The following is a 24,494-nucleotide window of genomic DNA, read 5'->3' on the forward strand; positions in this document are numbered from 1 at the left end:
TGTGAATTTGTGCTTAGTACAAGATCATCTGTCGCAATTAGCGATCTTTGACGCTCTTTTTTTCCCCCCCTCCCCGCATACAAACTTGTTTCTCTCTCAGCGGCTGTGATTAACCTCAATGAAGTTGCTGTCCTAGCTAAGCCTTGCCTATCATTCGTCTTTGTAAGTTTTTAGTAACTTTGTGTATTGAATTTGAAAGGAAAATGTGTGTTTTGTTTTTGACGAACTTTTTCATGAAGCTAAACTGTTGAAGCTACTCACATGTGGAAAAATACGAGTGTACAACGTTTTAAATGTATTCATTTGGTATATTTCAGTTACCAGGATTTGAGAGATCAATAAATTGAAGAATTTACGCCTTGCGTTTGGAGTGCTTGTTTTTGGGTTTGCTGGAATAGCGTCACTGACACACGCAGCATCAAACAGGGGAAGGGGGAAGCGCTGCCGCGCCAAGCTAATTCTGGCTGCATTTTCGACACATGAAAAATAACGAATACGTACTACTGTATGACGGAAAATTTTAGTGGTTTTGTAACCGCGACGTTTTCATAGCATGGTAATCCGTGAAGGTAACTGGCACATGCCTACAAACGACCCCCCCCCCCCCCTTAAAATTTTTTCTCCTCGGATCTACACGATTCACGTAGGTCATCCTTTTTGACTTCAAAACGGCGAATTTCGCCGAAAGGTGAGAGATTTTCATGCCTGTTATATAGAACTGGATGCGAAATGACAGACTTGGCGGCGTCAGTAAACAACCGCCATCTTAAAGCAGAAGACTTCCCTTGAAGGGTGTTGTAGCAAACCTTCCAAGCGAACCTAATTAACTATTTATCTAAAATACTCCTAAATCGGCAAAATCTGAACTTGAATCTATTTTTAAAACAGTTTTAAAACGTTCACATATCGAAAGTAGACAGAAGCAAAATTATGGAATAATGGGAGGAATTGTCACAACAATAACAGTTGATTCGCAGCATTAAATTAATTGAATGTAGTTTATAGCTGCTGATACAGAATGGGGACTTGAGTGTTTTATTTATTTGTTTTGAGCTGTTAACTTGATACTGAAATAGTCATTTATTTAAGCCTTAGAGGCTTTTTGGACAATTTTTGTAACTTATGTACGAAACATTAAAAGCAGCTAATAGCTTGGAAGGAGGGGTCATCAATAATCGATTTATAATTGAATCGTAGCCTTTGAATAGTAATCGCATCGTTAGGTGCCGTAAGATTCCCACCTCTAGTGGAGGCACTGGTGAGCCGCGTTGTCTAGTCAGTTCACTCACACCACATTCATATTTTCTATTATTTCCTTCTTAATTTCATTGGTAAGTGTCATCTTTTTCTTTTTTTTCCACCACCTGCACTAACCTTCTTGGTACCCATGTTGTTCGAGCATGTCGTCGTAGGACGAGACAAATGTCGAGTCAAATTTTACGTTGGATGTCAAAAGTATCATATGTCGATGCAATCGTACCTTGAGTTACCACTGTACAAGTTTTTTTTGTTTTTTGCAGTCGCTACATTAATAAGATTTATGGCAACAATGTAACACCGCTATACATTAAACATTTTCATTGAAAGCCTGATTACTGTTGTTAACGAAAACTAAATGAAAACTAAAAAATGAAAAACATTTGAAGTTATTGGAAATAAAAATAAAAACTAATCAAAAGAAAAAAACAGTAACTGATACGGTGTTGTGTGGTAACAAAAGTAAACAGTCTTGATATTTTCGAATCAAGTACCAATCTACCAATTACATCAATAAACACAAAACATGGGCGTGTGATGCGTTTTATTTTTGTCCCTTTGGGTCGTCATCCTGACGATGTATTGTAGTATTTCTGACGTTTTGTTTAACAGTAAAAATGTACAGTTGACTGATTATTATGTACCATTTGCCAGGTCCGTTTAACTAGTGATTGGAGGTTATTTTCAACTAGCTATAAATTGGACAAATTACGCTCCCATACGCCACAGTCGTCTTACTTTCTTAGTTTGTCGGTAATGGTGTTAGAAGAAACAGGGGGTCCTCGTTGGTCAGGGGAGAGGCTGTGGTTGAGCCGGCCGGGGGAAGACGGTGAGGGACTGCCACTGCCACTCTCGCCACGCTTGTGATCGCTGCTGTTCCGGACACTTGGCCGCGAGGAACCCCCGTGACGTGAACTGGAGCGGGATCTAAAAACCAAGAGGGGGTCAGCTGACAGGTACGTTAAAATTAGGGATGTCAAACGATTAAAATTTTTAATCGAGTTAATTACAGCTTAAAAATTAATTAATCGTAATTAATTGCAATTAATCGCAATTCAAACCATCTATAAAATATGCCATATTTTTCTGTAAAATATATATATTCTGTAAAATAAATTGTTGGAATAGAAAGATAAGACACAAGATGGATATATACATTCAACATACGGTACATAAGGACTGTAGTGGGCATTTCACTCTACTGTCATTTAAATCTGTCTATGCTGTCCTCACTCCGAAGCGTCTACTTTTTCCAAAGCTAGACAGCTAGTGAACGACGCCTTAATAATCAGACTTCTTCCTTTTTCATCTGATTTATTAATAAAATGGCCTCAAACCATTGTCCTCTTTAGACCATCGTAAAACTACAAAAAAAAGTACACAAGCATTGCATTAGCAACAACGTTTGCTTAGCACGCTATACAGGTTCACTAAATATAAACAAAAAGCGTCTCATACAAAAAATATAACATTTCGCTTACTAACATAATATGTACATTCTTTACAACAACCATACTTACGGACATATCTTGTCCAAGGATCATATAAGCACAATATTACAATGTAGGCGTCAGCCCCAGACGTCGTGCAGCCATATTGAACTGGCAAGAAGACAATAAACCATGTCGCAAAGCGACCACAAGAGTTCGCTGTTAGACAGCACAAAAAGCCTTGCTGTAAAACATACCAAAAGGCAGAATACTGTCTGAGCGGGACATGTGCGTTAATTGCGTCAAATATTTTAACGTGATTAACGCGTTAACGCGATAATTTTGACAGCCCTAGTTAAAATAGATGTTTCATAAAGGACACCTCCTCACCTGGAACGTCTCCTTGAAGATTCTCGTCTCCTCTCCCTGTCTCTCGCTCTCTCTCTCTGTCGCGATCTAGACCGCGTGCGATCTCGCCTTCGCCTGGACCCTCCTCGGTCACGTGAGTAGGACCGAGAATATCGCCTTAATCGGGAGCGGGTTCGGGAACGCCGGTCGTCCCTTCCTCTGCGCCCTCGGCGGCGCGAACGGGATGAGGATGAGGAGGACCGAGAGGAAGAGGAGGAGTAGGAAGGTGATCGACTGGACGAGGACCTTCGTCTCCTGAACAAAGGGAAAAACAACATTTCTGTCTCAAGAGCGACTCAGAATTTAGCCTAAATGTTTCCTACAACTAAGAAATACACTTGTTGATGCTATAACTCTGATTAAATCGATAAAATGCCAATTATTAAGGCCAAGTCCACACAAGCATACATACTTTAAATTTGTTGTTTTGGTCCAAGACTCCACTTTCTTACACCAGGGTTTCCCCCGACAAATAAAACATTGTGGCGCACTGCCACACCAAAATAAAAGGCGCTATGCCTTGCAGAAGAGATTTTTGAAAGGCCTTTTCAAACTAGCATCAGCCTAGTGTGAAGGGCTCAGCGGCAACCTATTCATTGTATATTGCAATGTCCGTAACTAAGCCCCCTTAAGAGACTAGCTGTGACGTAGAAGGAAGCGAGAAGGAGAACGGGTGAGATAGCAAGAGATAGCGGTCACACGTCGCAGCAGCCCGCTGTTATTTTGTTATTGTTTTTCTTTATTATTGTTGCCACAATAAAGTGGGTAAGCCAAAACCGACTCCTCTCCTTCCCCCATTCGGGGCATTACAGTATTATGGATCGGAATTTTCGGCGAAAGTGAGCAGTGGACAGCCGTCTTGGATGGAACGGACCGATATACGCAATCATGGCAGACGAAACCTTGACAAATGTGCTTTTTTCCCCCCAAGTTTCATGAATTCTGGGACACTCGAAAAATGGCTCTCATACTCCTCCTTGCTAAGCTAAATGGTACCTCGATGTGCATTTGTGTGGAAATGTAGTTCAAGAACAACAACATAAAAAACTATTCACCTTCTCACCGAAAGTAGTAAAACTCTTGACACGGCAATTATAATTTTCCCCTACTCCTTGAAATGAGTCCATTTAACAGAAAGGCTATTATTGTTGTGGTAATATAGTACATATTAGGGCCAAATAAAAGGAAAAAGAAGGACTACGACATGTAAGGTGGGCTATTGCTACGAGAAAAAAGTCAGATTATCACGTAGGGTAATGTAGCTGTAATCAGCTACGCATTTTATGTACATGTACAGAAGCTGAGAGCTACGACATTAGCCTGGCTAATGAAATATTTCAAATAGGTCTTTGGTATGGTTCTTCTTGGGGGGAAAAATGTGAAGAAAAAAAATCATTTGTCATGCTATGACGCAATTTTGCCGTGGCACAATATGGTGAGGCTGTCCGACTCCGATGCAGCCCACCACCACAGCTTCAAAACATCCTAGGGGAAACCCTGTACGCTTAAGAGAAAGCGGCTAATTTGATAGTAAATAATAAATCAAATTAAAAAAAGACTACTTAAATCATCGGTTGCCATTGACAACCATTATTAGCAATTATTCGCTGCCAGCCCCCACCTAGTTCAAATGGATTGGATGGCATTCAATGGCAGCCAGGGGACAGGTTTTGCAAGAAAATGAGTGACTAAGTGATAAGAACAGGACAAGCCCTGATAGAGAAGCAGATGTCCTGAAGATAAGACGAGGGCTTCAACTTGAGATTGATAAAATGGTCAGTATGCTTACAGTTGACCGAACCACGTCACACCCTCGCCGACAAGCTAACTAATAAACATAACGCCGCGTCCACTTCTGGCTGACAATGACAAAAGATAATCAGTGTTCAAAGAGAGGTCAATAGCCAACAATAGCCAGTGTTGTATTTTTTGCAGGTGCTAGACGGCATCATTACCCTTCTTTCCTTTGTCCGTGAACTCAAAGACAAACCTGTTTCGTGAAGACACACATCTGCCTCGGATTCAAACTGTTCCATCATTATAAACATAGAAAAATATTTCAGTTAGAGACCTCATACAATTTAATTTGATCATTTTTAATATTGTTACTTCTTGTTCTTCCATTTGCATAAACCAAAATATGGCTGAATTCTTTGGCAAAGGAAACTATAATTTTGGAGTTTGCAATGACGTTTTCAAACTTTTCAATTCCATTTTTACAGAACTACTCCATGTGCATTTTTTAAAAAATCAATCTTAGTTCACAGGTAATGTTAACATTTACAATAAAACAAGATTTAATGGAATATTGAAGCTGCATCTGTTTTTGGGAAAACAAAACAACACTGGCTAAAATTGAGATCAGCATTGTAGGCTTTTAAAAGTTAGGGATTGACGCACCCCTATAATTAGGTATGATAATGTAAAAATGTCATTTTGTGAAATAATGTGTGTTTTAAAAAATAATTCGTCTTTATGAATCAAAGCCTCAAAATGAGGAACACCGCTTATGTTGCTTTTTCCTAGGCTTCTGATTAGAATATTTGTTGGTACTTGAGAGCCAACAAATGTATTTATGTTGACAGATTAAGAAAGTATACCTTTTTTAAAAATAGCTATGTAGGTAGACTTGGCCTGAATATCTTGACACATCATGCACAGCAATGTCTTTAAACATTAATGAACCTCACCTCAATAGATTAAAAAAAACTGCATTGAATGAGAGGAATCAGCCTTTGTCAGCAATCATGTCAACAGACTAACCAATGAAAAGCCAGGAGGAGGGAAAGTTACCGACCGGGAGCCCCTGCTATGACCTGCAGGGTGCTGTGCATTGGAGCTGTGGCCACTGTGGGGGGCGACAGCCTGCGCTGCTGCTGTTGCCGCCGCCGCTTCGTCATCGCTGCCCCCGAAGCTGGTGATGAAGGTGATTTTCTCTGGACCGGGGGTCCGAGAACGTGAGCGAGACTCAGAGCTGGACTCTGACTCTGGCCTGAAAGACAGAATGAAACTGAATGATGACAAACTCAAGATGCGATGACGGACTGAGAATGATAAAAGGGTGGACTTACCGTTTGTATGGATCGTATGTTGGACTGTCTCTCCTGGCGTAGCTGCCGGATGACGACAAAACAAACACAATGTGTTATCTACCCACTTTTGAGCAAAAATGTTGCCATCACTACTTTGGGTGTATTCAGAATCTATCTACTCGTTCAAGTGTTCCATTCGAGAACAACACTCTTACATTTCCGAGTGTAGGAGCTCACGCTCCACCAGCAGTTTTTTTGCTTGAATAGCAAGCACCATCCATAGTTTGAAGCTGCTATGGTAGCACGCTGGTAGCCGAGCTCGTTAGGCACTATGAGGATTTTATTGCCAAAGAAGTCCTCGTCAAAACGAATGCTCGATAACATGTTAAGGCTAGTCAAGAGCGGCTCGACAGATTACAACCAACCTACTGTGCTAGGGCTAGCGCTGAGAGCAATTAGCCCTCAGGTCATCTAGTAGTGTAAAGATTTTAATAAGATTGTCCACTGAAAGTTAAAAAGTCATGGAAAAGTGGAGCTCAATTTTTTTCTTTAACTGTAGCAACCTGATTGTTTTTTTTCCTAAAAGTGAAGTGATTTTGTGGTTTCAGACTGGCTGTGAACACACTACGGGGCGTTATGACACTGTTTGCTGCATATGAATGGCAAGGACTCAGCATGTGAATGAAGAGGATGCAACCTGGCTTGTTGATTATGTAAATTTTGGTTAATGAAGTGCTTTCGAATCTTTGAACTATGTAAATATTCCATATTCAAATGTGGACACTTGTGGCTTATTGTCAGGTGCAGCTTGTACGTGTACAAGTATGTATTAATTTTCATTTTATGTTATTTGGCGTCTGGTGCGCGCTAAATCACAGAATGTTGAAACATGTTGCCGCCACCGGGGTTTATCAAAACAATCCTTCAGGATTTACCTGGGTGGGCTGATTTGTCTTCCTTTTAGCCTTTTTTCTCTGAACTCTCTCCTCTGTCGGCGAGAACGACGGCCCTGTAATCACCAAACATATCACGTAAGGTCCAAAACACCCACAGATATTTTCCTAAAAGAGATGCATCCTTACAGAGTACATGGCTTTCTCCGCCTCCAGCGCCTTGGCATGCTTGATGGCCTCTACCTCCTCTTTGTCCTTCCTCAACATCCTGACGGGCATAATTACAACGCACACTTAAGTCAAGCCAAGTGCTTTTTTAATGACATTTTAACTGCTGTTCAAAAATAAACACGCAATGACAAACCCCAGTGAATGCCTCAAGCAATGGCAGGAACATAAAATTCTCTCATTAACATGGTGTGGAAAATTATATGGAGCTCGGGATATTTGCTTTCACTGCCATTGATGACGATTGATGTCAAATATGTTTTAAATGGCAACTAGGAGTGAACGCGCATGTTTTATTGCCATTGACTGCGATAAATGCCCAATAAATTATGACTGGCAGCCATTCAGTTAAATTTTTAATCAATTTAAATGTGCACAGTATTCACATTTTGACTGTATTGCATTGACAGAAATCCCTCGCAGGTGGCCTACATAGTAATTGCTGACTTACAAAACGGTAAGCAGGAGACAAGCGCTTTAGAAATACTAATAGCGCCATCTCGTGTCGTGATTGAGAAGTACAGAGCTGACCCCGTATTACAAACTCATCTTTGTAGCTATGGGGCTTGATCAGTCTCATCATGAACACACACATATGCTCGATGCACACACAGATCTAACACGAAACACACACGCATCTTAAGATTTATAAACACATATGACAAGAAAAAACACATCCAACACGAAGCACACACACATCGTGGGATTCCTAAACATATTTGACAAGAAACACACATTCCTCAAATGTATGAGTGGGAACCTTTTAGTACATCACGATACAATACGATTTGCGATACAAAGCTCACGATAACGATGATCTGACGATACAACGATTATCAATACATTGGTCAGGAAATCATTTAACAAACAACTAATAAACAGAAAAACACGTTTCTGCTGTGAATTGGAATGAGTTTATCACTAGTAGACGTCCAATCCATTTGAACTGGGAGGGAACGAATGTTCATTCGCTGCCATCCCTCCCATTTCAAGCGGATTGAACTTCTATGGCAGTCAGTGGCAGCCAATGCCAGGCAATGAGGTAATATTGGGCCATTTAAGGCTTAAGGCTCCCTATATTGCATTATTTCCCTTCTGTCTACTTTCGACATGTGAAAGTTTTAAAACTGTTTCATCATTTAGAGAAAGATTCAAGTCCAAGATTTTGCCGGTTTAAGAGTATTTTAGATAAAAAGTTAGGCTCGTGAGGAAGGTTCGCTAAGGAAAGTTCGCTACAACAGAGCCTCCGGAAAAGACTACTGCTTTAAGATGGCGGCTGTTTATTAACACCGGCGAGTGTCATTTCGCATCCAGTTCTCTATAGATGTGCTGACGCCGCCGAGTGTCATTTCACATCTAGTTCTATTTACATGTGATATCTACCAAAGCATCATGTGGGCGTAGTTTGTAGCAACTGGGCGTAGTATGTAGCAGCTGTCGGCTGCAGTCAGGTATTATTGCAATAATCTATCTACTTGTGAAAGTGTTCTATTCGACAACAACATTCTTACGTTGGCAGTCAGGTATTATTGCAACCCCAACTTTATTTTGATTCATGTCACAAATGTGAGAATGCATTCATTCTTCCAGTGTCATTGATAATGATAGAAGTCTTATCATGTGGTTCTTTTCATTCTTCTGTTATGATTTTAAAATAATTTGTCATTAGTAGACATCCAATCCTCTTGAACAGTATGTGTGTGCGTTTGGTGGGGCGGGGCGAGTTCAACTCGATTGGACACATATCGCCATCAACAGCAGCCAATGAGTTAGGTAGTAGGAATGGGAACCTCTTGGTACCTCAAGATACGATATGATTTGCGATACAAAGTTAACGATAACGATGATCTGACGATACGGCGATACAACGATTATCGATACATTGGTCAGGAAATCATTCTAGGATATTCTACAAACAACTGATAAACAGAAAAACAAGCTTCTGCTGTGAATTGGAATGAGTTTATCACTTGTAGATGTTCAATCCATTTGAACTGGGAGGGTGGCAGCGAATGAACGAATTCGCTGCCATCCCTCTCACTTCAAACGGATTGAACGTCTATGGCCGGTAGTGGCAGCCAATGCCAGGCAATGAGGTTATTTTAGGCCATTTAAGGTAATTTTTCTTCTGTTGATTTTCAGTTACTTCCTGTTGATTTTGGGGTATTTTATGGGTCTCTTCCCGTTTATTTTGAGTTATAGAACAGGAAGTGACCTGGAAATCACCCAAAAGAATAGGCAGTGACTCAAACTCAACAGAAAATGACCTGTAAATGCCCTAAAATGAACAGCAAGTGACCTTTAAATTCCCTGAAAATCGGACAGAATGATTGTGAATGCTCTGGTTTCGAATGAACGAACGTTCCAACTTCCCAGTCTAAATGGATTGGTCATCAAGCATCGTCAATGCAGCCCTAGAGTTACATGAGACACTATTATGGTGGTAGGTTTTGGTAGCAATTTGTTGGTTAAAATTTTTTTTAATAATTACCGTAATTTCCCGAATATAGCGCGCACTTTTTTCCCCCAAAATCAACTTGTAAACTCATGGTGCGCATTATAAACGGGTACATGGATGGAGACAGAAATATATATGTATTACATATATATATATAAACCGATTTTTTTTCATTGACACGGCCACGTTGTGTTGAAGAAACGTATGCGGCGACCTGTTGGTACGTCACGTACCATTTCATTTTGTTTCGGTAATACTTCACACTAATCGGCCGAATGATTTCGTCTGTGTTAAATTCTGCTTTTTTCACTCTTCATAAAGCACAGAATTTAGTTTCTTGAACTCATTTGAGTCGACGTTTATTGCAGCTCCACAATTCGGAGCATAACAAATGTAAGGACACACACTTCCTGTGTCCGTCAACTATATCGGTCCCTCGGGAAACTCAAACCCAAATAACAATAGTTCAGTAGTTTTACCGTATCAATCCATGGAAGAAACATTTATTCATCATGAGGAAACGAGCAAGTTATACAGCAGCCTTTAAAAGAAAAGTCGCATCCGTTTTGTTTTCTCCTAGATTCTGGTAAGTTGGAGAAGTTGTCAAATCATATTATTACCGTAAATATTGTCAGTTTACGGTAATGTTTTGAACTACCAATGTGCTATGCTTGTGCTGTGTTTCACCAGTCAGTAAAATGACATCTCTGTATCTGTACACGAGCTCTGCTTTCTTGTATTCTTCTATTTATTGGTGCTAAAATTAGGGTGCGCGTTATAAACGGGTACAATAATTATTTTATATAATTTGCGCATTATACACGGGTGCGCCTTATATTCGGGAAATTACGGTATTATTATTTTTTTAATACTGACACCTTTTTAAAACGATATCTCGATTCTTGGCAGGAGCATATCGATAACCTTTTGGGATACAAAGTATCACGATATGTCACCATTTCGATATTTTGTCACACCCCTAGTAGTGCTGCAACATTTAAATAACCAATGAAAAAAATGAAGCAGCACAGTAGCATATACTGTATATTTCAGCACAATGTAAAGATATCTATTTACTCGTGAGCGTTTAAGACTAAAATAAGATAGAATATTTAATAGAGGTGTGCAAAATTTCCGATTCTTAGATTATTCGTGATTCGGCCGTGGAAGATTCGAGAACGATTCACAAACATCCAAATTCCGATTATTGAAATATGCCAACAACACACTCAGCGCGCCGCGCGGACTTCGGGACGGAACGGAGCGGGAGTAGCTAAACATTATGCTTCTCATTAACCGGCCCCTCGGGTAATGCCAACGCTCAACTCACGGCTCTAGCTCAACTCATGCCACGAGATAAAAAAAACACAACAACATACCTGACTGCTGCCGAAAAGCTGCTACAAGTACAGCTAAGCTACATAATGTTACGGTAGATATCATTTATATAGGACTAGATGGATTATAGACTCGGTAGCGGTAGCAGCACATCTGCAAAAAGCTAGATGCGGGCGTTAGTAAACGGCCGCCATCTTAAAGCAGTAAACTTCCCTGCAATGCTGTTGTAGCGAACCTTCCAAGCAAACCTAATTAACTTTTTATCTAAAATACTCCTAAATCGGTAAAATATTGACTTGAATCTATCTTTAAAATAGTTTTAAAACTTTCACATGTCAAAAGTAGACAAAAGGGAAATTATGGAATAACGGGAGCAATTTTAACAACTTTAACGGTTGATTCACAACATTAAATTAATTGAATGTAGTTTAAAGCTGCTGATACAGAATGGGGACTGGAGTTTTTTTATTTAATGTTATTTTTGTATATTTGTTTACTGCTATATGTTAACTTGATACTGAAATAGTAGTTTGGTTTAGCCTGAGAGTATTTTTGAACAATTTTGGAACTAATGTACAAAACTTTATTTAAAAAAAAAAAAAAAAAAAAAAAAAAAAAAAGGAGGGGGTGCATCAATAATCGTTTTATAATCGAATCGGAGCCTCTGAATCGTAATCGTAATCGAATCGTTAGGTGCCCAAAGATTCCCAGCTCTAATATTTAATTTCATAATGTAAATAATTGAGCTATGTTTTGTACGTGTTGTACGAGTTACGTTTGGTCCGTTTTATTGTACTGTGCTATTTTGAACTGTTGTTAAAGCATCACTCACCACTTGGGTTGACAGAAAGTGGCTATATGAGTTCACCACTTCATTATTTTTTCATTTTCATTAACTGTTATTATTTCTGTATCATACGTTTGTGATGGGTGGTGAGTGATCACAACCCTGATTTGTGACGATAAAATAAAACTATCAAAAAGGTACCTGACAAAGTCTCCTTCAGCCATTCCGTAGGGAGTAGCGGTTTTATTAAGCTCCTTTTCCTGCTCGTGATTCAGCTCGTCGATATCGACCTCCACATCTGCGATGCAAATACACGCCCTTGCGTCACACTTTCTCTTTACACATGATTAAATCTGTTTCGCCTCACCGATATCTGGGATGACCTCATCCTCTTCAGATTCGCTGTTCTCCGAATTGTCCTCGTCTTTGTCTGAGGCGGGATCGGGTTCAGTCACAGAGCTGTCCTCGTACGTGTAACCGATAGCCACCTTTTTCTCAGCCAGCCTGCATCCGGACAATTGACACATTTGATGAGAACGTCGACTTTCACGCAGGTACTTACAATTACACATACTTTTTTTTCTCTTCTTCATTTGGTCTTTGTAGGCCACCATAGAGCTCATCCACATAGATTTGGTACAAACACTGCTCCTCGGAGACTATGGGAGGACATGAGTAACTTTAAACTGCATGTTTTTGTATCGTGCTAAATGATCGAGAAGACAATACGAACTGTTGGCAAAGTCATTCTGCACGAGGCCTCTATAGCGCTCATAATTGCACTTCCTTTCCTCCATTTCCTGCTCTGGTGTTCTGCAAACAAATAAGTGATAAAATGTGAATGAAATAAATAAATTAAGTACAGACTGACTTGCAAATACACGGGAAACTGACGGTGTAGTGATCAGCGGAGGCATGTAAGATGGGACATAGTCGAGGTGAGCCCGTACGTCAAACCTGTCAATCATGTTGCTGGCGTCGCCTAGCCAAGGCATCCTTTAAGAAGGAGAAAAAAAATGTCAAGGTAGCCAGTGAATATTTTCTATCAGTGGCAGAAACAGTGACAGACTGTTGTATTGTATGACAGGAGTGCCAAAATGTTTTTCAAAAAAATTGCTTTCACAACTAACACAGGCGATTTGAAAGGATAGAAAACAAACCCACACAAAAAGATTTCTAATTGCTTTTCATAGCCTCAAGACAATGGCTAACTCTTTCGTGTTAAAGCTAAATAAACAACACAACACTTATCAAGATAAAGGCCTTTCATATTGGTCCATACAGATACATATTAATTAAAAAAAAAAACATTTTTACCTGTGTAAAAGGATTTATTTCGAGTAATCGAGTAAGTAAAATAAGCTGTCCCAATGTTTTGCCATTTTAATTCATTCACTTCGAATAACAACAATAGTCAAATCCATTTGTACTGGGATGCCTGGCATTAATCATGATTCTGTGCTATTGATCGATGTTCAATCCATTTTTTACCGTGGGGGTTGGCAACAATTGAAAATGGACTGAGCATCTATCGACATCAATGGTAGCCAATGAGTTATTCATCAAATAACTTGAAAGGGGAAGTTCAGAATTTTTGACATTACGCTTAATTTTCGAGTTAGTGGGGGTTTAATTAGACGGAGTTGGTTTCAACAAATTCTGTCCAGCTTGTTAGTTATTTGTTCGTTGCAGGGTTCCGGAGCAGTGTTGTTCATCTTACTTTAAAAAAAGTCATTAGTTAGAGTTAGAAAGTACTCCATCCAAGAAGTAATAGAGTTAGTAACTCAGTTACCTCGTTATAAGAGTAATTAGTATTAGTTACTCAGCAAAGTGACATTACTTTTCATGTTCTAATTGTTATTGCATTATACATTCTGGAACATTTTTCACATCAAAGATGTTTATATTAACTGATTTAATTGAAGCTTTTTTTTTTTTTAATTTAAAAAGTCCTTTTTGTTTTTCCGGTTGTATTGATCCTGCTGACCTGTATGCATCATCACACCCCCAACATAAAGTATATATTTTTTTCAATATACCGGTGAGCCTCTGAATCTCTTGCCTCTCTTGTCTTTGGTCTACTTCTTCTGATTAAAAAACATCACACGAAGTTTATGGATATGTCATTCAAGAAAAGATTAGGGCAAATCACTATTTCTGGTAATTAAAATTTATATATATATATATAGTAGAGCTGAAACGAATACTCGAGCAACTCGAGTAACTCCAGTTTAAAAACTGATCCGAGTAATTTTATTCACCTCGAGTAATCGTTTAATTTTGACAGCTCTAAGCACCACGTTTTGCTCGGACTACTTTTAATGCGGGACAACGCGCTGATGTCACGTGCGTAGAGGAAGAAGCAATTAAAAAAAAAAAAAAATTACCGCAGCCGACAGCCGCTACAAACAACGCCGACGTTGCTAAAAACTAGCCCGCATGATGCTACGACGGTAGCAGGTAGCATCTGATGCGTCTCATAGATATCACATGTATGTTGTTCAACTAGATGCGAAATGACAATCAGCGGCGTTAGTAAACAGCCGCCATCTTAAAGCAGTAGTGCACTAAGCGCTAATAAATAAGATTAAAGTTACTGTCACTCGCTCACGTAACGTTAGCCCAGCGGAGGGCTAGGTTTCTATTAATTATGACCACTGTCGATGCGTGGCGAACGTGTCTTACATACAGGCTTTAACATAACATAGCGCTGTGGAGTGATGAGGGTGTAAAATCATCTGTAAGTATAATATGTATAAGTATGTATATGTATATACATACATATATGTATATACATATATAAGTATGTATAAGTATGTATATGTATAAGTATGATCAAAATGATCATACTTAATGATGCTAACTATCAATTTTATCTCAGTAGTCATTGCTGGATAAAACACCAAGTACAGGGGTGGGCAAACCGGTCCTCGAGGGCCGCAGTGGGTCCTGGTCTTTGTTCCAACTGATTCAGCACAGACAGTTTAACCAATGAGGTTTCAGTGGAAACAAGAAGCACCTGACTGCAATCAACTGATTGCACTTGTAAGAAACCAGATTGGTGAAAGGCTGTCCTCATGATGAGTATGAACAAAAACCTGCACCCACTGCGGCCCTTTGTGGAATAGTTTGCCCACCCCTGACCAAGTAGCACTGGTCCCAAATGTGCTCCAATACAGCCTGTATCATACATTTATTTTGAACACTGCAAAAACTCAAAATCCTATCATCACTTACAGTTTCGAATAACTTAAAACTTAACTAGAACTTATAGCTTGACACAAGTGGAAATTCAATTGAAACACGAGGGAAAAACACCAAACTTTTAAGTGATGTGTGTTATCAAGCATAATGGCATTTTTACGTAACAAATATATTATATACACTGCCAATGGGTTTTCCCATTGGCAGTGTATCAAATACTTGTTCTCCCCAATGTATATATATATATATATATACATATACACATATACATATATATATATATATACACATATATATAAATATATATAATAAGATCTAAAAGTTTTTTGAGTGAAAGCAATGAATTAGTCTTTTTCCATTCTAGTTACATCTGAGATGCAATTCTTGGCAGTTTTTAACATGGTACATTGAAAATAAAGACATTGACTGAAAATGGTTTAATATTAGATGAAATGTCGTGTTTTATCATGTATATTTATAATTGCTCTTTACCTAAAAATATATATGTTTTATCCGATTACTCGATTAATCGATAGAGTTTTAGGTCGATTACTCGATTACTAAAATATTCGATAGCTGCAGCCCTAATATATAGTATTATATTGTAGCATCTACAAGGACAAGGCAAACTTAGTGATGATAATGCACAATCAGCAGGAAAATAGTACATTATATTCAATTAATTGTACTCACCTGGACGCCACAAACTGTATATAAAAGTTGCCCGAAGGTTTAAGAGGACACTCGCCACGCTAAATGCTAATGCAAATGCTATGCTAATCCTCCTAGCCAATCATCATCGCGTTTGCAACGGCATCATAATCCCCTCTCTCCTCCGCTCTTTCCCAGGCAGTTGTGAGCTGTGTGTAGTAACTAACGCGGCAACGCGCCCTTTCACATCCTCAGTTACAGTAACAGCTTTGCAAAGATGGGAAAATTAATTAATTAGATAACTCACTATTGAAAAAAAATAGCGCCGTTAGAAATGCCGTTATACTCTAACGCCGTTATTAACAACACTGCTCCAGGGTGGCTAAGCTATCACGAGTTTATAGTGCTTACTAGCATTCCAATAAAAAACAATATATGCACACATGAGAACCACCGATGACCCATGCAATCAATAGTGCTGGCTATGTTTTTTAGGATAAAGTTATTAAAACTTACCATTGCCTGTCAATAATTGTAGTATGTACAGCAACATTTGTAATCCAGCAGCTCTGCAGGGAACAGGCTGTCTAGGCAAGCAGGGCGGTGTGATATCACATCGTTTTTTTTTTACCGCTGATTACGGCAGCTTTGTGTGACATTGTTTTGGCCGCATGGGTATTTCAAACAATGATCTATATTTTAATTCTATTTGACTCTGTTAGATCTGATAATATTGTTTTTTTTAATCGGCATGCTAGTAAGCACCACTGAGCCGGGCTAGTTAGTTGCAGGGCTCCGGAGTAGCTAACAATTAACTTACAAAGTGATGGAATTGGTTAAAACCTACTCGACTGACTAATTAAACTAGGGCTGCAGCTATCGAATATTTCAGTAATCGAGTAATCGACTGAAAATTCTATCGATTAATCGAGTAATCGATTAAAACAAATATATTTTTAGGTGAAGAGCAATTATAAATATACATGAGAAAACAAGACATTTCATCTAATCTTGAACCATTCTCAGTCAATCAATGTCTTTATTTTCGATGTATATTGTTGAAAACATACAACAATTGCATCTCAGATGTAACTACAATTAAAAAAAAAAGACTAATTCACTGCTTTCACTCAAAAAATCTTTAGATCTTATGAAAAAAAAAAAATATATATATATATATACAGTATATATACCTAAAAATGCCGTTACGCTTGATAACACACATCACTTAAAAATTAGGATTTTTTCCCCCACGTGTTTCAATTGACTTTCTATTGTTGTCAAGCTATTTTTAAGTTCTAGTTAAGTTTTAAGTTAGTCTAAACTGTAAGTACTGATAGGATTTTGAGTTTTTGCAGTGTTCAAAATAAATGTATGATACCTGCTGTATTGGAGCACATTAGGGACCAGTGCTACTTGGTGTTGTATCCAATACTACTGAGCTAAAATTGATAGTTAGCATTATTGAGTTTTTATTTTACACCCTCATCACTCCACAAAGCTATGTTATGTTAAAGCCTGTATGTAAGACACGTTAGCCACGCATAGACAGTGGTCATAATTAATAGAAACCTCACCCTCCGCAGGGCTAACGTTACGTGAGCTAGTGAATAACGTTAGTCTTATTTATTAGCGCTTTGCGCTCTTTATTAGCGCTTAGCGCTCTACTGCTTTAAGATGGCGGCGGTTTACTAACGCTGTCCAGACGCGGCCGAGTCTGTCATTTTGCATCTAGTTCAACATACATGTGATATCTATGAGACGCATCAGATGCTACCTGCTACCTGCTACCACCGTAACATCATCTGGGCTCGTTTTTAGCAGCGTCGGCGTAGTTTGGAGCGGCTGTCGACTGCAGAAAGTTTTTTTATATTTTTTTTTTTTGCGTCTTCCTCTACGCACGTGACATCAGCGCGTTGTCCCGCATTAAAAGTAGTCCGAGCAAAACGTGATGCTTAGAGCTGTCAAAATAAACGATTACTCGAGGTGAATAAAATTACTCGGGTCAGTTTTTAAACTCGAGTTACTCGAGTATTCGTTTCAGCTCTAAATTAAACCTCAGCTACCTCGGCAATTAAGCCTAATGTCAAAAATTCTCAAGTTCCCCTTTAAAGCATTTAGAAGAGTTGGAATGGAAGTTTGCTGATTCAGTTCAATTCAATTCAATTTTATTTGTATAGCCCTCAATCACAACAGAAGTCTCAAAGGGCTTTACAGAGGCTAATCTGTTCCCTTACCTCATACACTACCAAAGACATAACGATGTTGTGTTCAAACTGCTCATAAGAACAAAAAAAAAAAAGTTTTTTTTTTATGATGAAAGATGGGAATCTAATCTTTTTTTAAATTCTGTTGTTATGTAGCCGTAGAACAACATTTTATGGCGCTTCAAATATGGGAATGTCTTGTAAGTTGTGACATTATATTTGGTAATGAATGAGTTATTTCATTGTTGTTAGTGGTGATAAGTTTTTATGAGGTCACTGTAAAAACGGTTCATTTTTAAAGCAGCGCTGTTTTGTCTAAAAGTATCAATGGGACCCACTGAGTTATTTGCGACAATCTTACTGATTTTTGACGCTGTAGATCACTACTATAGTGCATTTTTGTCTGCTTACATGTTGATGGGAGACTCTGCAGCCAGAGCCACAGCAGGATCCAGGTGGATCTTGTAGGCCCGTCCATGAACCTGGAGGAATTGGGCCGGATCTTTTTTCTACAAAGAGACAAATATAAGGCAGCGAAAAGGTAACAGCCTCACCCACTTAGCTCCAAAGGCCCCTTGCGTTGTTGTCTAATGTGGATCAAAGTTTGAGTAGCGCTGGTTACGAAACACATCAACTCAGGTCAACAAAATGCGGCAGCTACAGAGCAACTCAAGTGGATGCAAAATGACGCAACGGCAAGGCAGAATGATCATCACGCAAGAAAGAGACATCGTCGCTTACGATTAGGAAGGGAAATTTCCAGTGCATTTTTCTAAGGGGAGATCTTTGCAAGGCTACTTACGATCTTCTCGTAGTACTCTCGGCGGCGCTCGCCACGTCGCTTGTAGTCGACCATCATGCCACGGAGTTTGCGCTCGTGCTTGCGGGCCTCCTGCCACATGACGGCGCCGCTGGGCGTGGGGGCGCGGCGTGGCACGGTTGCTGCAGGGTGGAAAAGATGATTAAGAATAATTTTAGGACTGACTGATTAGGACTGATGATCACAATACCGACACAAAAGGTGCATGTGAGCTTCCGCACTAATTGACAATTAGAATACTACTCGGGAGGATTCTCTGGCAGCTTCTGTCATTCAAAGTGAATTCAATGTGTAAAGCATGCCTTGCACATGTGTAAAGCATGCCTTGCACTCACAACTGTAAACTGAGATGTTAACAAAGAGTGGTCAATACTGCCAATTTGGTAACCTTTCTGACCACTATTTTTAAGAGGTTTGCCAACAATATGATTACAAAATGATCGGACTGATGTCAGAAATGGCTGTATCACCTAGAACTAGTTCAGAAATACCAGATACATTTCTGTAACTTTCCTTCAATGCATGACTGTACATTATATTTTAAACCTGTATCCCTAATATTTTTCTTTGATGTTTTCATTACAAGTTTTGTATAACGTTAAAAAAAAAAAAAGTTATCAACGTCAGTCAGGTGGCATTCCTTGATGGTGCCTGTATTACTGTTAGAATATCACCTTAAATACATACATAATTATAAACATAAAAATACTATTACATGCAGAAAAGTAAAAAAAAAAAAAGTTGAATGTACTATAAACTTAATTGTCTTTCTCGTGTGCACATAACTGTACATAACACCTAAAATTGTAAGCTACTGATAGTTACATAACAGTAATTGCTTGCTGGCATGATAACATCATGCTGTATTTGATCCGATGAGTCAACGGTGCTTAAAAAAAAAAAAAAAAAAAAATTCAATTTTTCTATCAAAATGATAAAAAAATGGAGCTGAAACGATTACTCGAATAGTAATTACTCGAGTTTAAAAATTGATCGAGGAATTTTATTCGCCTCGAGGAATCGTTTAATTTTGCCAGCTCGAAGCGTCACGTTTTGCCCCGACTACGTTTAATGCGGCACAAAGCAGTGACGTCACGTACGTACCGGTCGAAAACCAGCGGCGCATATATTTGATTTCAACCATGCATGGATATAGAGATAATGACGAAGAAGTCGAAGAAAACCAAGAGAAATGCACCAAAAAAAGGCAGAAAATGTCAGAAGTGTGGAAGCATTTCAAGCTGGAGACCAAGGCGAACACTGTTTCATGTATTCACTGTAAGACAGCGCTTGCAAAACACTACCCCCGCCAAGCCCCAGCTACCAGTAGTCCCACAGACTTTTCTGCATTCCTGGCTGGACCCCGCGAACCGATGACCACCCCTGAAGCCCAGGCCGGGTACCACCGCATGACCCACCCGCCTAGCCACCGCTCCGTACTCGGGACAAGGTAAAATTAAGTTAACGTAGCGCTTTTAAATAAGATTAACATTACTGTACCTTGCTAATGTAACATTAGCCCAGCTGAGGGCTAGGTTTCTATTAATTATGATTACTGTCAATGCGTGGCTAACTTGAGGTAGGAATCGTTGGGCACCTAACGATTCGATTACGATTCAGATGCTACGATTCTATTATAAATCGATTATTGATGACACCCCCCGCCCCCAAAGCTATTAGCTGCTTTTAATGTTTCATACATTAGTTACAAAAATTGTACAAAAAGCCTCTCAGGCTTAAATAAACGACTATTTCAGTATCAAGTTAACGGTTCAAAATAGCAAATAAAATGCCGGTTCTCTAGAGGTGAAATGAATACTCGAGCAACTCGAGTAACTTGAGTTTAAAAACTGATCCGAGTAATTTTATTCGCCTCAAGGAGTCCTTTCATTTTGCAAGCTCTAAACATCACGTTTTGCCCGGACTACTTTTAATGCGGGACAACGTGCCGATAGACCCTACCCACGTGACGTCACAACTCCGCTCTCCTGAATGGTACCGCCCAATTGTCCGTCAAAACATAGTGTTAACCTGTTACGGCTACGTACATTCCTCCTATTTACGGCGTGTTTTTCTGCTCCTTAACATTAATAATCAAAATGGTGAAGGCGTGTGTGGCTGTTGGTTGCACTAACAGAGAAGATGGAAGGAGAGACTTGAAGTTTTACCGTATTCCGAGGGATCCAAAGAGGAGAGCGAAATGGACGGCTGCAATTCGACGTGAAAACTGGGCACCAAAAAATCACCACAGACTATGTAGTAGTCATTTTATATCCGGTAAGATGCATTTAAGATATACTTAGAGGGTTTTGGGCTGACAAATAACCACAATTAAGATCATTGCTAGGCTAATCGCCGACAACATACACGTATGTATGTAGTGAGAGTGCTATCGCTAAACCATATAAACATTAAAAGCCTTAACTCCATTGACAAACGACATGAAATACATTAGACTTGACAGTGGATGTTAGCAATAACAAAAGATTTTGAATTGAAAATTTCGTAACTCACCTTTCCAAGCACAAGATAGATTCCTGCCGAATTTTCGTGGACGAGGACCTGTTTCACCCAACCAGCAACGAAGTATTTATAAGCCTCCAAGCTCTTGAAGTTTTTCAAATTTTTGTGAGAATAGGCTGATTTTGTGTGGACAAGATAATTGTAAATATCAGCGTAGCAGATGTCAGGCAGACAGGGCGAAGACAGTGGGTCGAAAAACATCGATTTGGGCATCAAATATGGATCTGGCGACTGTATAGAACGAAGCTTTTCCACATAATGCCTTTTATGCAACACATCCAGTGAGTTTACGGCATCAGAAAGCACCGGGTCTTCCATGAAATGCATTTTAAATTCCTCGATCAATTGAAACCAATGCTAATACAGAGACAAAATGACGGACAAGTGGGCGGAACCATACAGCGAGCACGTGGTTTTGTGACGTCGGTGGGTAGGGTCTATAGGAAGAAGCAATAATACCTGACTGCAGCCGACAGCCACTACAAAGTATCCCAACGTTGCTAAAAACTGCGTCCGCATGATGCTACGGTGGTAAAGCCTATGCAACCGTGGTAGCAGGTAGCGTCTGATGCTGCTCATAGATAACATATTTATATAAAACTAGATGCGAAATGACAGACTTAGTGGTGTTAGTAAACAGCCGCCATCTTAAAGCAGTAGACATCTCAGCGCTAATAAATACACTACTTCCAAACTTTACTGTCCCTTGCTCACGTAACGTTAGCCCTGCGGATGGCTAGGTTTCTATTAATTATGACTACTGTCGATGCGTGGCTAACGTGTCTTACATACAGGCTTTATTTAATCTGTAAAAACATAGTGCTGTAGAGTGATGAGGGTGTAAAATAAAAACATAATAAAGCTAACGGTCAATTTTAGCTCAGTAGTCATTGCTGGATAAAACAAGTAGCACTGGTCCCCAATGGGCTCCAATACAGCAGGTATCATACATTTATTTAGAACACAGCAAAAAAAAAAAAAATCAAAATTAGAGCTGAAACAAATACTCAAGCAACTCGACTAACTCGAGCTTAAAAACTGAACCGAGTAATTTTATTCACCTCGAGTAATCGTTTAATTTTGACAGCTCTCAGCATCACATTTTGCCCGGAATACTTTTAATGCGGGACAACGCGCTGATGTCTCATGCGTGGAGGAAGAAGCAATTAAAAACAAACAACAACAACAAAAAACTTACTGCAGCCGACTGCCGCTACAAACTACGCCGACGTTGCTAAAAACTAGCCCACATGATGCTACAGTGGTAGCAGGTAGCGTCTGATGCGTCTAATAGAGATCACTTGTATGTTGAACTAAATGTGAAATGACAGAGTCAGCGGCGGTGGTAAACAGCCGCCATCTTAAAACAGTAGACTTCTAAGCGCAAATACAGTGGGGCAAATAAGTATTTAGTCAACCAGCAGTTGTGCAAGTTCTCCTACTTGAAAAGATTAGAGAGGCCTGTAATTGTCAACATGGGTAAACCTCAACCATGAGAGACAGAATGTGGAAAAACAGAAAATCACTTTGTTTGAGTTTTAAAGAATTTATTTCCAAATTAGAGTGGAAAATAAGCATTTGGTCACCTACAAACAAGCAAGATTTCTGGCTGTCAAAGAGGTCTAACAAGATCTGACGAGGCTCCACTCGTTACCTGTATTAATGGCACCTGTTTTAACTCATTATCGGTATAAAAGACACCTGTCCACAACCTCAGTCAGTCACACTCCAAACTCCACTATGGCCAAGACCAAAGAGCTGTCGAAGGACACCAGAGACAAAATTGTAGACCTGCACCAGGTTGGGAAGACTGAATCTGCAATAGGTAAAACGCTTGGTGTAAAGAAATCAACTGTGGGAGCAATTATTAGAAAATGGAAGGCATACAACACCACTGATAATCTCCCTCGACCTGGGGCTCCATGCAAGATCTCACCCCGTGGCGTCAAAATGATAACAAGAACGGTGAGCAAAAATCCCAGAACCACACGAGGAGACCTAGTGAATGACCTACAGAGAGCTGTGACCACAGTAACAAAGTCTACCATCAGTAACACAATGTGCCGCCAAGGACTCAAATCCTGTACTGCCAGACGTGTCCCCCTGCTGACGAAAGTACACGTCCAGGCCCGTCTGCGGTTCGCTAGAGAGCATTTGGATGATCCAGAAGAGGACTGGGAGAATGTGTTATGGTCAGATGAAACAGAAATAGAACTTTTTGGTAGAAACACAGGTTCTCGTGTTTGGAGGAGAAAGAATACTGAATTGCATCCGAAGAACACCATACCCACTGTGAAGCATGGGGGTGGAAACATCATGCTTTGGGGCTGTTTTTCTGCTAAGGGATCAGGACGACTGATCTGTTTAAAGGAAAGAATGAATGGGGCCATGTATCGAGAGATTTTGAGTGAAAATCTCTAGGGCTGCAGCTATCGAATATTTTAGTAGTCGATTAATCGATGGACTAGTTAGTTCGAATAATCGAGTAATCGGATAAGGAACATGAAAAATTAAAATACCTGAGCTGAGCCTCAAACAGTATAATTTTTTTTAAATGATCTATGTTAAAAAAAAAGAACAATTGGCTAACTTACATAGAAAAAGTCCACTAGCTTAAATGCTATAAAACGCCAAAGTTTTTTTTACAATGCGCTAAACAAATGGTTCAGACACATATTAGCACAAAAAAGGCTAACTATACCTATAAACTAAATTATGAATGCGTTAAAAAACATTAGCTCAAACAAAAACTTAGCTTACGTTGGTCTTAACAGGGAGCAGTTGGATTCAACCATGTGAAAAGAGGCAGACCGGAGGGCAGTGTATCCACCCTAATCAACAAAACTAAATGCAAACACTTTCAAAATAAACCATTCCAACGCCACTTCAATTAAACGAACACTCGAAGCAACAAAATTTAATTTGAATATTTTTTTCTAATCGAATACTCGAGTTAATCGATTAATCTTTGCAGCACTAAAAATCTCCTTCCATCAGCAAGGGCATTGAAGATGAGACGTGGCTGGGTCTTTCAGCATGACAATGATCCCAAACACACAGCCAGGGCAACAAAGGAGTGGCTTCGTAAGAAGCATTTCAAGGTCCTGGAATGGCCTAGCCAGTCTCCAGATCTTAACCCCATAGAAAATCTGTGGAGGGAGTTGCAAGTCCGTGTTGCCCAACGACAGCCCCAAAACATCACTGCTCTAGAGGAGATCTGCATGGAGGAATGGGCCAAAATACCAGCAACAGTGTGTG

At 39.5% G+C, this 24,494-nt stretch overlaps 1 protein-coding gene across 3 annotated transcripts in view; it reads right to left on the minus strand.

The window, feature by feature from the left end:
- The window catches only part of clasrp (CLK4-associating serine/arginine rich protein), a 39,634-nt gene that overhangs the window by 12,851 nt on the left and 2,289 nt on the right, over window positions 1-24,494 (minus strand). For 2 of the 3 annotated variants that reach the window (XR_009063466.1, XM_057838855.1), the window contains exons 2-14: window positions 18,696-18,835; window positions 18,305-18,402; window positions 12,726-12,827; window positions 12,565-12,644; window positions 12,406-12,490; window positions 12,199-12,335; window positions 12,033-12,129; window positions 7,210-7,288; window positions 7,063-7,136; window positions 6,167-6,208; window positions 5,893-6,087; window positions 3,078-3,350; window positions 1,996-2,184 (exon numbers count right to left, since the gene is read on the minus strand). Coding sequence is in view for 2 of the 3 variants with exons in the window: in XM_057838855.1 (XP_057694838.1) it covers window positions 1,996-2,184; window positions 3,078-3,350; window positions 5,893-6,087; window positions 6,167-6,208; window positions 7,063-7,136; window positions 7,210-7,288; window positions 12,033-12,129; window positions 12,199-12,335; window positions 12,406-12,490; window positions 12,565-12,644; window positions 12,726-12,827; window positions 18,305-18,402; window positions 18,696-18,835 (1,591 nt within the window). In the remaining variant the exon portion in view is untranslated. Of the gene's footprint in view, window positions 1-1,995; window positions 2,185-3,077; window positions 3,351-5,892; window positions 6,088-6,166; window positions 6,209-7,062; window positions 7,137-7,209; window positions 7,289-12,032; window positions 12,130-12,198; window positions 12,336-12,405; window positions 12,491-12,564; window positions 12,645-12,725; window positions 12,828-18,304; window positions 18,403-18,695; window positions 18,836-21,227; window positions 21,353-24,494 lie in introns of all 3 variants that reach the window. The other variant, XM_057838856.1, reaches the window with a different exon arrangement.

The sequence above is a fragment of the Corythoichthys intestinalis genome, chromosome 6 (assembly GCF_030265065.1).
Source record: "Corythoichthys intestinalis isolate RoL2023-P3 chromosome 6, ASM3026506v1, whole genome shotgun sequence".
NCBI classification, from domain to species: Eukaryota; Metazoa; Chordata; class Actinopteri; order Syngnathiformes; family Syngnathidae; genus Corythoichthys; species Corythoichthys intestinalis.